Genomic DNA, 12,580 nt, shown 5'->3' on the forward strand with positions numbered 1-12,580 from the left:
TCACCAATCCCCCTAATTCTGCGCCGACAAATAGTGGAGCAATATCAGAAAGGAGTTCGACAGTGTAAAATTGCAAAGAGTTTGAACATATCATCATCTACAGTGCATAATATCATCAAAAGATTCAGAGAATCTGGAAGAATCTCTGTGCGTAAGGGTCAAGGCCGGAAAACCATACTGGGTGCCCGTGATCTTCGGGCCCTTAGACGGCACTGCATCACATACAGGCATGCTTCTGTATTGGAAATCACAAAATGGGCTCAGGAATATTTCCAGAGAACATTATCTGTGAACACAATTCACCGTGCCATCCGCCGTTGCCAGCTAAAACTCTATAGTTCAAAGAAGAAGCCGTATCTAAACATGATCCAGAAGCGCAGACGTCTTCTCTGGGCCAAGGCTCATTTAAAATGGACTGTGGCAAAGTGGAAAACTGTTCTGTGGTCAGACAAATCAAAATTTGAAGTTCTTTATGGAAATCAGGGACGCCGTGTCATTCGGACTAAAGAGGAGAAGGACGACCCGAGTTGTTATCGGCGCTCAGTTCAGAAGCCTGCATCTCTGATGGTATGGGGTTGCATTAGTGCGTGTGGCATGGGCAGCTTACACATCTGGAAAGACACCATCAATGCTGAAAGGTATATCCAGGTTCTAGAGCAACATCTGCTCCCATCCAGACAACGTCTCTTTCAGGGAAGACCTTGCATTTTCCAACATGACAATGCCAAACCACATACTGCATCAATTACAGCATCATGGCTGCGTAGAAGAAGGGTCCGGGTACTGAACTGGCCAGCCTGCAGTCCAGATCTTTCACCCATAGAAAACATTTGGCGCATCATAAAATGGAAGATACGACAAAAAAGACCTAAGACAGTTGAGCAACTAGAATCCTACATTAGACAAGAATGGGTTAACATTCCTATCCCTAAACTTGAGCAACTTGTCTCCTCAGTCCCCAGACGTTTACAGACTGTTGTAAAGAGAAAAGGGGATGTCTCACAGTGGGAAACATGGCCTTGTCCCAACTTTTTTGAGATGTGTTGTTGTCATGAAATTTAAAATCACCTAATTTTTCTCTTTAAATGATACATTTTCTCAGTTTAAACATTTGATATGTCATCTATGTTCTATTCTGAATAAAATATGGAATTTTGAAACTTCCACATCATTGCATTCCGTTTTTATTTACAATTTGTACTTTGTCCCAACTTTTTTGGAATCGGGGTTGTATTTACAGGTCCCCAGGGCCATATTCTGAGTTTCTTTCTGAATTTGCGGATTTAATCTCAGACCTGGTTATTTCCTTAGACAAAGCTTTAGTTGTCAAAGATTTTAATATTCACTTCGATAACCCAGAAGACCCTCTGAAAACGGTGCTCATGTCCATTTTAGATTCAGTAGGGATTAATCAGAATGTCATAGGACCGACCCATAATGGTGGTCACACTCTCGATCTAATACTAACATTCAGGTTAAACATAGAAAATATAGTCACACTTCCACAGTCTGAAGTTACCTCAGATCATTATCTCATCTCATTCAAAATACGTCTGAGCAATTATATATGCACCTCACCACGCTACTTTATGAATACTCTCCCAGAGTTTTCAACTTTGATTGGATCACCGTCAGACCCCACAGAACCTGATCAGGCAACTGAATGCTTCGAGTCAACGTTCCGCGATACTTTAGATAATGTAGCTCCACTGAAAAGAAAAATGATCAGAGAGAAAAAATTAGCACCCTGGTATAACGATTACACTTGCGCTTTAAAACAGACCACTTGAAAATTATAACGAAAATGGCGTCAAACAAAATTGGGAGTGTTCCAATTAGCATGGAAGGAGAGCTTCCTGAAGTATAGAAAGTTCTTAGTCGTCATCATCATCATCATGATGATCTAGTGCTGCTAGATCAGCGTATCTCTCCTCCTTGACAGAGGACAACAAAAATGATTCGGGATTCTTATTGCAGGTTGAAGACCCCTGCTGTAGGAGATGGTGCTTTTATTGTCCACCCCGAGGCTGTGGAACTCTCTATCTCCATCTCTATGCTGTCACCTCTCTTCCTCATTTTAAGGCTTAGATAAGGCTTTTCCACTCACACAGTAACTTGTGTATTGTCTTATTGTGTGCTCTATAGTTTAGTTTGCTATCTGTTTTATCTCAAGTTAAACATGAACAGAAAAGGTGAACGCGCACTTTTCTGTTGATCTTTTTATTTAATTTTATTACTCATTATTTTCAGCATCTGTACAGTTCACCTGATTCACTCCAAAGAGTCATTCAGAATCATTCACCAATCATTACAGATCACTAGAAATTATGAGCTCGTACTGTGCTGAATACAGATCTGTCCATGAAACTGTTCCAGGTTAGTTGTGTTTATAATAAAACAAAAGAGAGAGAAATTAGCTCAGATGAGTTATAATGCATAAAGTATGATTATAGCTGAGTCTAATCAAGCTGTGCGTGTGTAACATGTATTGTCTTCCTAAGGTTTTTGTGTGCATTTATGAGTGCTGTACCCCATCCAATCAATCTGATGGCTGTTTAATAAACCTGAAGCAAGTTATTAAAATCTGAGACTCTTTAAAACACACAGGTAATGACACGGTGTGAATTAATTGTAATTCCTGTAAATTATAATTTCTGTAAATCCTCCCATGGTGAGGCAGCAGGACATCATACCATTTAGGATCAACCTTTGAAGAATTTTATTTTTCTGCATTGACTGCAGATAATTAACATCATTTACATGTAATAGTATAACTGCCAAAATCACTTCTGAGAGTGGCATCAGACTGAGCTGTGCTCGATTCTTAATGGTCTGTTGAGAGAGAGAGAGAGAGAGAGAGAGAGAGTGTGTGTATGGACGGTGAGTTTTTGCGCTTGATCAGAGACTACAGCGATCAGTGACAGAATATTTAATAATTCATTATTTTCACTTTTGCTTGAAGCTCATCATCTCCAACTACAAAGCGCTGTGATGCCATGGCTCAGAAGATTTGCCATTCTTCCAGCTCTCTCCCAGTATGATAATTATTCACACCACTGGGTATCACTGCTTTACCGTTGTTTAACTGACCTTGAATGTATAATTCCCGTGTAGGATGTTTGTGTAAAAGTTGTAAGAAGATGTTAAAAAGTTCAGAGTAACTAATGAGTCAATGTTGGTCTTGTGGGTCACAATCTGCTCAACAAAGTCTGAATAATTTCTCACTTTCTAAAGTCTCCAAGTGCTTTAGCATAATTGATCCCTCGTTATGATGAAGCGAGCGGGGTTAAACATGCATCAAGGTTGCATAAGCGTACCGACGATAATGTTGCTTGTTACTCAGATATATCAGGGTTAATCTAGAGAGAAAATTTCATCTTCAGGTGAAACCACATAAGGGCTGTAGGGTCTTCGAGGGGAGACCAGAGGCTGTTCTATTTGAATTCAATCCTATTGCCTGTGGCTCAGAAGAAACTCGTATATTGTGAAAACAACTGGTTTCATAACAATCAGACTACATCTCTGATGATCTTTAACATCTTATCCATAGACGAGCAAATTATGATGCCACCTGCTATGATCTAAAACAAAATAACGATCGTTTTGTGAAACAAGTGACCATTGGAGATGTTGTGGCAGATGGAACCCATTTACGTCATGTAGCTATCATATGTACACAAAATCATAGCCTAAGAAATGTAAACATAATTAAAAGTAATCATACTTACTAACCACACCAGGAATCTCTAGCACCATGAGCTCAAGGCTAAAAAAAATTGCTCTGCCAAGCCACAAGAATAATTGCTGTAAGCATTCTCAAACCACGTTGAGAACATTGGCTCTCAGTGATGTACTACATGACCCAAGCTAAAGCTAGTTAGCTGTTACATTTTGGTCAATGGGAAAAATGCAATGATTGCTATCTTCCTTCTAAAAGTAGCTCTAATATGTACAGTACCTCTCATCAAAATTTGTATTCTTGTCTCAGTGGTCTTTAGAAATTTGAGGAACCTAGCATGACCTGCTCCCATCAGCATAAGAATAAACACTGCCCAATCCCATTATTCTTAGAGTAAAACCCATCAGTCCAGAAGTAAAACACACCACCTAGTCCATCCCTTCAGGTTTGAGCAAGATAATGAGTTAAACATAACCACCCGGTTCTATCAGTGTGCGAGTAAAACTACCCAGGATGAGATTAAGAATCGTCCACCCTGCTCAGCATTAAACTAAAAACCTCCTGCTCCTGTTAGATGAGTTAACACCAACTGCTCCCAACTCTACAAGTTTGAGCAACCTAGTGAGCCAATAGTATCAGCTTCCAGAAGTCACCTGATGTTCTCAACGTGGTTTGAGAATGCTTACAACAATTATTGATGCCCCTCCTCCTCTCTGCTCCTGCCCCGCCTGCTCAAGACTGCTGTCTGTTCTGGCTCCCCATTGGTGGAATGACCTTCCCATTGAGGTCAGAACTGCCAACTCCCTGACCACCTTCAAGCGCAGACTGAAGACTCGCCTCTTCAGGCTGCACCTCTCCCCTGCTTCCCCACCCACTGTGTAACTGTTTCGGTCAAGACCAACCCAGGCTGTGTAGTGTCTCACCTGGGGTTAGCTGTTTTGAGTTCTCTATTTAGGTGTACTTTTATATGGTTGGTTTGTTTCCTTGGCTGTTTGAGTATTGGTACTCCAAGAGCATATTACACTAGGTATTGCTGTCACTTGTTCAGTTGGCACTAAAACTGTCTTGTCTAGAAGCTCAGCACTTCATATAGCTGACTTTTGCACTTGTGGTACATCGCTCTGGATAAGAGCGTCTGCTAAATGCCATGTAATGTAATGTAATGAAAGCTAACTACCTGGTCATGTTAGCATCTCCCTCCATCAGTGCAAGAGTAAAAACTTTCTGCTTCAGTCTGCGTGAGAGTAAAAACACCCATAAACACCACCAACAGAGTAAAAACCCATGTTCCCACTCACATACGGTAAGAGCAAAAATCACGAATGGCTGTCAGTGCAAGAGTAAAAACTGTCCACTGCCATCAGCGTGAGATTGAAACCTGCCTGCTCCGATCAGTGTGAGATAAAAATCCACCCTGTCCTGTGACAGTTTAGTTACATTCTCCAGGGTCTTTAAATATATGATTTTCTCCTCATGATATTTTGATGTAGATCATTTTACTGCCTCGTCTGTTGTTATTTATCCCAACCACAGATGCCAATAGAGAATAAATCTGCCATTTCACACTTGGTCATAAACAGATCAACAGTGAGTCACCACACACACTAGCAGAACAGTCACAGAAACACATAGGTCCTGAAAAAATGGTGCCAATGTGATTTATAACACCAACACAACAGGACAACAGTGTGCATATTAAGCTCACTGATATTTTTTCATTATTATTTCTTCATGAAGAAGGTAATTGGCTTTGGGTAAAGATGGTCTTTTGGTTTTTGCATGTTGGTAAATCGTACAACTGCATTGGACACAAACTTCCAGAGCGAATTCATGCCAATTTGAACCAATTGAAATTTGCAGACCTTTATGTTTCAAATTTTAAATATTGCACTGATATGAAGCCTGGAACAGTTTGCTACTTCTGGGTGAAAATCAACAATCCAGACCCAGAGATAGTCCACTATAGCCTTAGCATTAATTAAGGCCCTGTCCACACGGCAACGGATTCAGGTGAATCCGATAAAATTTATTGTTTCAGCCTGGCGTCCACACGGCACCGGCGTTTTGGGTGCCCCAAAACGATATTTTTTGAGAACGGTTTCCAGAGTAGAAAAATCTGGCAACGGCGCCGCTGCGAAGTCGTCTGGATGAGTAGAACGGATTTGTTTACGATGACGTCACAACCACATGACTAGAACAAGTCATCACGCCGGGTAGAAGAAGGGGTTTATGCGCATGCGTCCTACTTCTTCTATTGTTCTGGTGTCTCCGATGGGACCGTCTTACAGCGCACGTAGAGGTGTGGCATGTGTATTGCATCGTTTTCAGCAAGCGTTGCGTTGCCATATGTACCTGATATTTTACTGATCCGTTGCCCATGTGGACACAATATTTTTTTTACCCGCTAAAAAAAAAAAATCTCATTGCCGTTGTCGTGTGGATGTAGCCTAAATGTTTCTCACATGCAATCACCATCATAGTCATGTGAAGATCCTGAGTTGGTTACCTGAACTTGTACAGAAATTATCGAGTCTTTATTTCTTAGTATACAATGGTAATTCAACACAAGTCAACAGACTCAATCTTGGGTTTCCATCTTAAAGTTTGATGATTGAAATTGGGAAATGGCACATTGCAATATCTACCATGGGACTCAACGTGATATCCAATGGTCCTCAGATCTGATCATCAGGGTCATGGTGAAGGTCAGGAGTTTGCCTTGTTGAGTGTATTATATCCGAGACTTGATTATGAAGGAAATTCAGTAAATACCAAGAGATTCAATATGATACTGAATGATTCATAAGGATTTTTTGTGACTTGTTACTACCCACCCAATCATCATCATCATACCCATGAAGAAGAACGTGTAGTTGTATTTGTAAGCATGAGTATGAAGCATGAACATCTCAAAAGGCAGAAAACTCAATTAATATTCTGATGAAAAAAGCAAAAGTCTCTTTATTACTCACATCCAATCATCATCATGGCCACAGCAAAGATCTTCTCTCCATCAGTGGTGGGTGCGATATTGCCAAAGCCAATGCTGGTCAGACTCGTCATGGTGAAGTATAGTGAGGTGATGTAGACGGAGTCCTTGCTGGGGCCGCCCTCCCACCTCCCTGTGCCTGTGGCATTAAAGCGGTATGGTGTGCCTCCTGTCTCGCCCAGCATGTACAGCCAACTATCTTTACGTGCCACGTTTGTCTCCTCATCAATGACTTCATAGTCTCCAATACTGTACCAGATGCACGCAAGCCAATGTGCAGCGAGACCAAACACACACACCAACAGCACAAGCACAGCGGCACCATATTCAATATAGTGATCCAGTTTACGTGCCACTCGGCCCAGACGCAGCAGACGCACCACCTTCAGAGAACTGAACAAACTGCTGATGCCCTGAGAGACAGACAGCGAGAGAAAAACAAGAGACAAAAAACAAAGGAGAATATAAGTAAGAGAGAGACAAGAAGTGGAGACAGGCAGCATGACAGAGAAACAGACTAAGAGTGACACAGGAAGCAAGAGAAAGTCACATCACTCTCGTGCAACAGATGAGAGGCCAAGGGCTATGGAAACAGATATCGGCACCGCCCAATTTGCCTTAAGGGCCGGGTTAGTACTGGGACGGGAGACTGCCTGGGAAGATGAGGTCCTGGCACGGGAAGGACTTTGACTTTTGAAATAAATATATAGTATTAAAGGAGGGTGCGCTTTCTTTTTCCCCATGAATGTATGACTATATTGACGGATGGATGGGTATGTGGAAGAAAGGAAGAAAATATGGTTGAATGGATGGACAGAAGAGTTGATGGATTGAATTTGCTGGAATGTCCATGCCTGGGATTATTTGTAACTGTCTTGAAGACTCTCCATTTTGAAATAATCCTTCTCACTGTATTATGGTGAATTTCAAGTGGTTTGGAGATGGCCTTATAACCCTCGTCAGATTGATGAACAGGAACAGTTGCTTCTGAGGTCATGACTGATATCCTTTCTTCTTGGCATGATGTAGACACACACCTGAGTGCTCCAGAACACCAAATCCCAAAGGTTCTGCTTTTATTGAGGTATTTGAGCTTCTTGAAGATGAACTAATCTTGTCTGTCATTAGTAACACCTGGCAACTAATTTCTCTATTAATGATTATGGAAGTCGGAAGGGTGTATTTATTTTTTCACAACCTGGGTTATGAATGTTGGTTTACTTTTGGGGAAAAAAATTACTGTTTTCTTTGTTTATATAAGTTGTTCAGGACCACACAGTTGTTATTTAGACCCTGATAAATAAAAGCATAGGACTGAAGGAGGATGTACTTTTTTTTCCCCATGACTGTATCTATCCTTCTATTTATTCTCTTCCATGCAGATATGAGGTGACTCTGTTGTAGTGTGTGTGTGTGTGTGTGTGTGTGTGTGTGTGTGTCTTGAAACAGAAGAGCATTGTTTGTCATTGTGTGTTGTCCATATTTAAAAATACACACTGAAGTTTGCCGAGCTGGCTGCTGACAACACGGAGCATTTAAATAGCACATGAACATCGGTGTGTGTGTGTGTGTGTGTGTGTGTGTGTGTGCGCGCAGAGCTTTCTAATACTGAAGAGTAGCTAGTGAGATGTCATATTGTGTAATGTGTTTATAGCCCCCCGTTGTGATTTTTTATTTATTAGTACAAGCTGTTTATTGCCGAGTGTGTGTAGTGAAACTGCATGTACTGTGTGTAAAAATAACACCAGGATGCGTACAGAGACCCAGACAAGATGGTTCAAGTCTAAAAATGTCTCTCACTTTCTTGAGCTGCTCTCAGAACTCTTCAGCCTGAAAGCTGGGAGATCAATTCCTGAGATCATAGACTGCTCGGGCAGCTAGCTAACAGTGTACATGCTAATCAACCAGTTAGCAGTGTGCACAAGCCAACAGATAGAGCAGGGATGTTATACAATTTAAACACACTTGACACACATGTTTTGTGTGGCAATGATTTCTACTGTCTAAATATTTTATTTGCAAGATCCTCTGACACCAGGGGTCCACCATTAGGAGAGGCAAACCAGGAAAATGTTTGGACCCCTCAAAAAATTTGGGGAAAGGCTCCCAATGGCTGCTCATATTGGTACATTTTGCAATGACAACTATAAACCCTCTTAGATCCCATAAAACCACTATACAGTGCACCAACACTGCCCCCAAAAACCCCTGTGGAACCCTTTCTACAGTACCAGTCAAAAGTTTGTACACTTCTACTCATTCATGTTTTTTTCCTGTATTTTGACTATTTTCTGCATTTGAACAATACTGAAGACATCAAAACTATGAAATAATATCTGGAACATATGTGGAATTATGTGGTCAAAAAAAAAGGGTTAAAAAACAATGTTTGATATTTTAGATTCTTCAGCGTATCCATCGCTTACCTTGATGACGCTTTGCACACTATTGACATTATCTGAACCAGCTTCATGACGGAGTCACCTGGAACGCTTTTCAATTAACAGCTGTCTCATCAAAAGGTAATTAGTGGACGAGTTTCTTACCTTCTTAATGTGTTTGAGATCAAACAGTAAATTGTAAATAATAAAAATATAGTAAACAGCCCTATTCCACAACTGTAGTAATCCATATTATGTCAAGAACCGAACAACTAAGAAAAGAGAAACGACATCCATCATTACTTTAAGACATGAAGTGATTAATAAAAATAAAGAGAAAAACATTGAATTAGAAGGTGTGTTCAAACTTTTGACTAATACTGTAGCTACCATATGACAGCTGGATTCTGTTAGTTAGAACAGTTATCTAGCTACCTCCAATTGTCATACATACAATGTTGGGTGTAACTGTCAGTGCAATGAAACTAAATATAAAAACTTTTTACCTGTATACTCAGATACTGTGAATTGCTGTGTTCATTTTACAACCCCGATTCCAAAAAAGTTGGGACAGAGAACAAATTGTAAATAAAAACGGAATGCAATAATTTACAAATCTCAAAAACTGATATTGTATTCACAATAGAACATAGACAACATATCAAATGTCGAAAGTGAGACATTTTGAAATTTCATGCCAAATATTGGCTCATTTGAAATTTCATGACAGCAACACATCTCAAAAAAGTTGGGACAGGGGCAATAAGAGGCTGGAAAAGTTAAAGGTACAAAAAAGGAACAGCTGGAGGACCAAATTGCAACTCATTAGGTCAATTGGCAATAGGTCATTAACATGACTGGGTATAAAAAGAGCATCTTGGAGTAGCAGCGGCTCTCAGAAGTAAAGATGGGAAGAGGATCACCAATCCCCCTAATTCTGCACCGACAAATAGTGGAGCAATATCAGAAAGGAGTTCAACAGTGTAAAATTGCAAAGAGTTTGAACATATCATCATCTACAGTGCATAATATCATCAAAAGATTCAGAGAATCTGGAAGAACCTCTGTGCGTAAGGGTCAAGGCCGGAAAACCATACTGGGTGCCCGTGATCTTCGGGCCCTTAGACGGCACTGCATCACATACAGGCATGCTTCTGTATTGGAAATCACAAAATGGGCTCAGGAATATTTCCAGAGAACATTATCTGTGAACACAATTCACCGTGTCATCCGCCGTTGCCAGCTAAAACTCTATAGTTCAAAGAAGAAGCCGTATCTAAACATGATCCAGAAGCGCAGACGTCTTCTCTGGGCCAAGGCTCATTTAAAATGGACTGTGGCAAAGTGGAAAACTGTTCTGTGGTCAGACGAATCAAAATTTGAAGTTCTTTATGGAAATCAGGGACGCCGTGTCATTCAGACTAAAGAGGAGAAGGACGGCCCGAGTTGTTATCAGTGCTCAGTTCAGAAGCCTGCATCTCTGATGGTATGGGGTTGCATTAGTGCATGTGGCATGGGCAGCTTACACATCTGGAAAGACACCATCAATGCTGAAAGGTATATCCAGGTTCTAGAGCAACATATGCTCCCATCCAGATGGCGTCTCTTTCAGGGAAGACCTTGCATTTTCCAACATGACAATGCCAAACCACATACTGCATCAATTACAGCATCATGGCGTAGAAAAAGGGTCCGGGTACTGAACTGGCCAGCCTGCAGTCCAGATCTTTCACCCATAGAAAACATTTGGTGCATCATAAAATGGAAGATGTACGACAAAAAAGACCTAAGACAGTTGAGCAACTAGAATCCTACGTTAGACATGAATGGGTTAACATTCCTATCCCTAAACTTGAGCAACTTGTCTCCTCAGTCCCCAGACGTTTACAGACTGTTGTAAAGAGAAAAGGGGATGTCTCACAGTGGGAAACATGGCCTTGTCCCAACTTTTTTGAGATGTGTTTTTGTCATGAAATTTAAAATCACCTAATTTTTCTCTTTAAATGATACATTTTCTCAGTTTAAACATTTGATATGTCATCTATGTTCTATTCTGAATAAAATATGGAATTTTGAAACTTCCACATCATTGCATTCCGTTTTTATTTACAATTTGTACTTTGTCCCAACTTTTTTGGAATCGGGGTTGTATTATTAATTTACAACCATAATTCCAAAAAAGTTGTGATGCTGGGTAAAAAGAAAAGAATACAATGATTTGCAAATCCTTTTCAGCTTATATTCAATCGAATACAATACAAAGACAATATATTTAATGTTCAAGCTGATAAACTTTATTGGTTTTTGTAAATATACATTCATTTTGAATTTGATGCCTGTAACAAAAAAGCTGGGAGAGGGGCAACAAGACTGGGAAAGTTGTGGATTGCTCAAAAAACACCTATTTAGAACATTCTGCAGGTAAACAGGTTAATTAGTAACTGGAAAGACTCAGTTGCTCACAAGCAAGGATGGGGTAAGGTTCACCACTTTGTGAAAAACTGCATGGGCGAATAGTTCAACAGTTTAAGAACAATGTTTCTTAATATAAAAGTGCAAGGAGTTTTATGGATTTCACCATCGACAATCCATAATATCATCAAAAGATTCAGAGAATCCTGCAAAATCTCTGCACGTAAGGAGCAAGGCTGAAAACCAACATGGTTGTTGGTTTTGGTTTCATTTTTGAAAATGATCTTCAATCCATCAGGCAGTATTGCATTAAAAACCGACATGATTATATAAAGGATATTACTACGTCAGTTAGAGGTCGTTCACATTAACAAATATATGCGACTTGTATGTGATCCTCAGTATGAACGAAAAGCGACCTAAAAGTGTTCTGCATGCGCATTGCAGGATACGACGACGTCACACGCAGTGAGCATGGCCAGTGTTTACGGAAGTAAAACCGCCCGGTTGCGGTATGACTCATCCAATCTAGCTTGAATAGCTGCATCCCCCCAAATGGAAATCAGCTCCCTAACCTCTGCGTCCTTCCATTGAGAAGATTCAGAACCTTCACAGCCCGAAGCGTCCCTCGCATTGATGTCATCCGCAGGGGCGCAGATACGTTTTTTTGAACTGGGAGGGACAAAAAACTGGGGGGGGACAAAGCTGCCAGCAAACCAACCCCAACCCCGATATGCCTGTCAAACTTGTTGTTAGTAACCATAGCAACCAAGCTCGAGCTCGCAACCTGTGCAGTCTGCGCAGCTCAACCAACCGAATATCAGTCTTTGTTTTGTTTTATGTGAGTTGTTGCAACTATGTATACATTGCTGTGCACCTCAATAAACCGAATGGTAATTAGTCTTTTGATTTTTCCGTGAGGTTTGCCTTATGCAAAGAAAGACAGCATAGACGTTTTTCCTCCCTATAAGTGGGGGGGACCGAACGAGGTGAATTTAAATATGACTCGTCCCACCCTCTATCTGCGCCCGTGATTATGCGCCATGTTGTTGTAACTTTTTTGAGAGACCCGACGCCTACTTCAGCGCAGAATAGTGACGTTTGTGGCTTGTTGATGAC

General features: G+C 40.7%; 1 protein-coding gene across 1 annotated transcript in view; it reads right to left on the minus strand.

Annotated features, from left to right (window-relative positions):
- kcnh1a (potassium voltage-gated channel, subfamily H (eag-related), member 1a) overlaps positions 1-12,580 on the minus strand; it is an 80,753-nt gene that overhangs the window by 42,513 nt on the left and 25,660 nt on the right. Inside the window, exon 7 of the mRNA XM_060933267.1 lies at positions 6,652-7,081. Coding sequence (XP_060789250.1) covers positions 6,652-7,081 — 430 coding nt within the window. The remainder of the gene's footprint in view (positions 1-6,651; positions 7,082-12,580) is intronic.

Source organism: Neoarius graeffei, chromosome 11 (assembly GCF_027579695.1).
Source record: "Neoarius graeffei isolate fNeoGra1 chromosome 11, fNeoGra1.pri, whole genome shotgun sequence".
Taxonomy (NCBI): domain Eukaryota; kingdom Metazoa; phylum Chordata; class Actinopteri; order Siluriformes; family Ariidae; genus Neoarius; species Neoarius graeffei.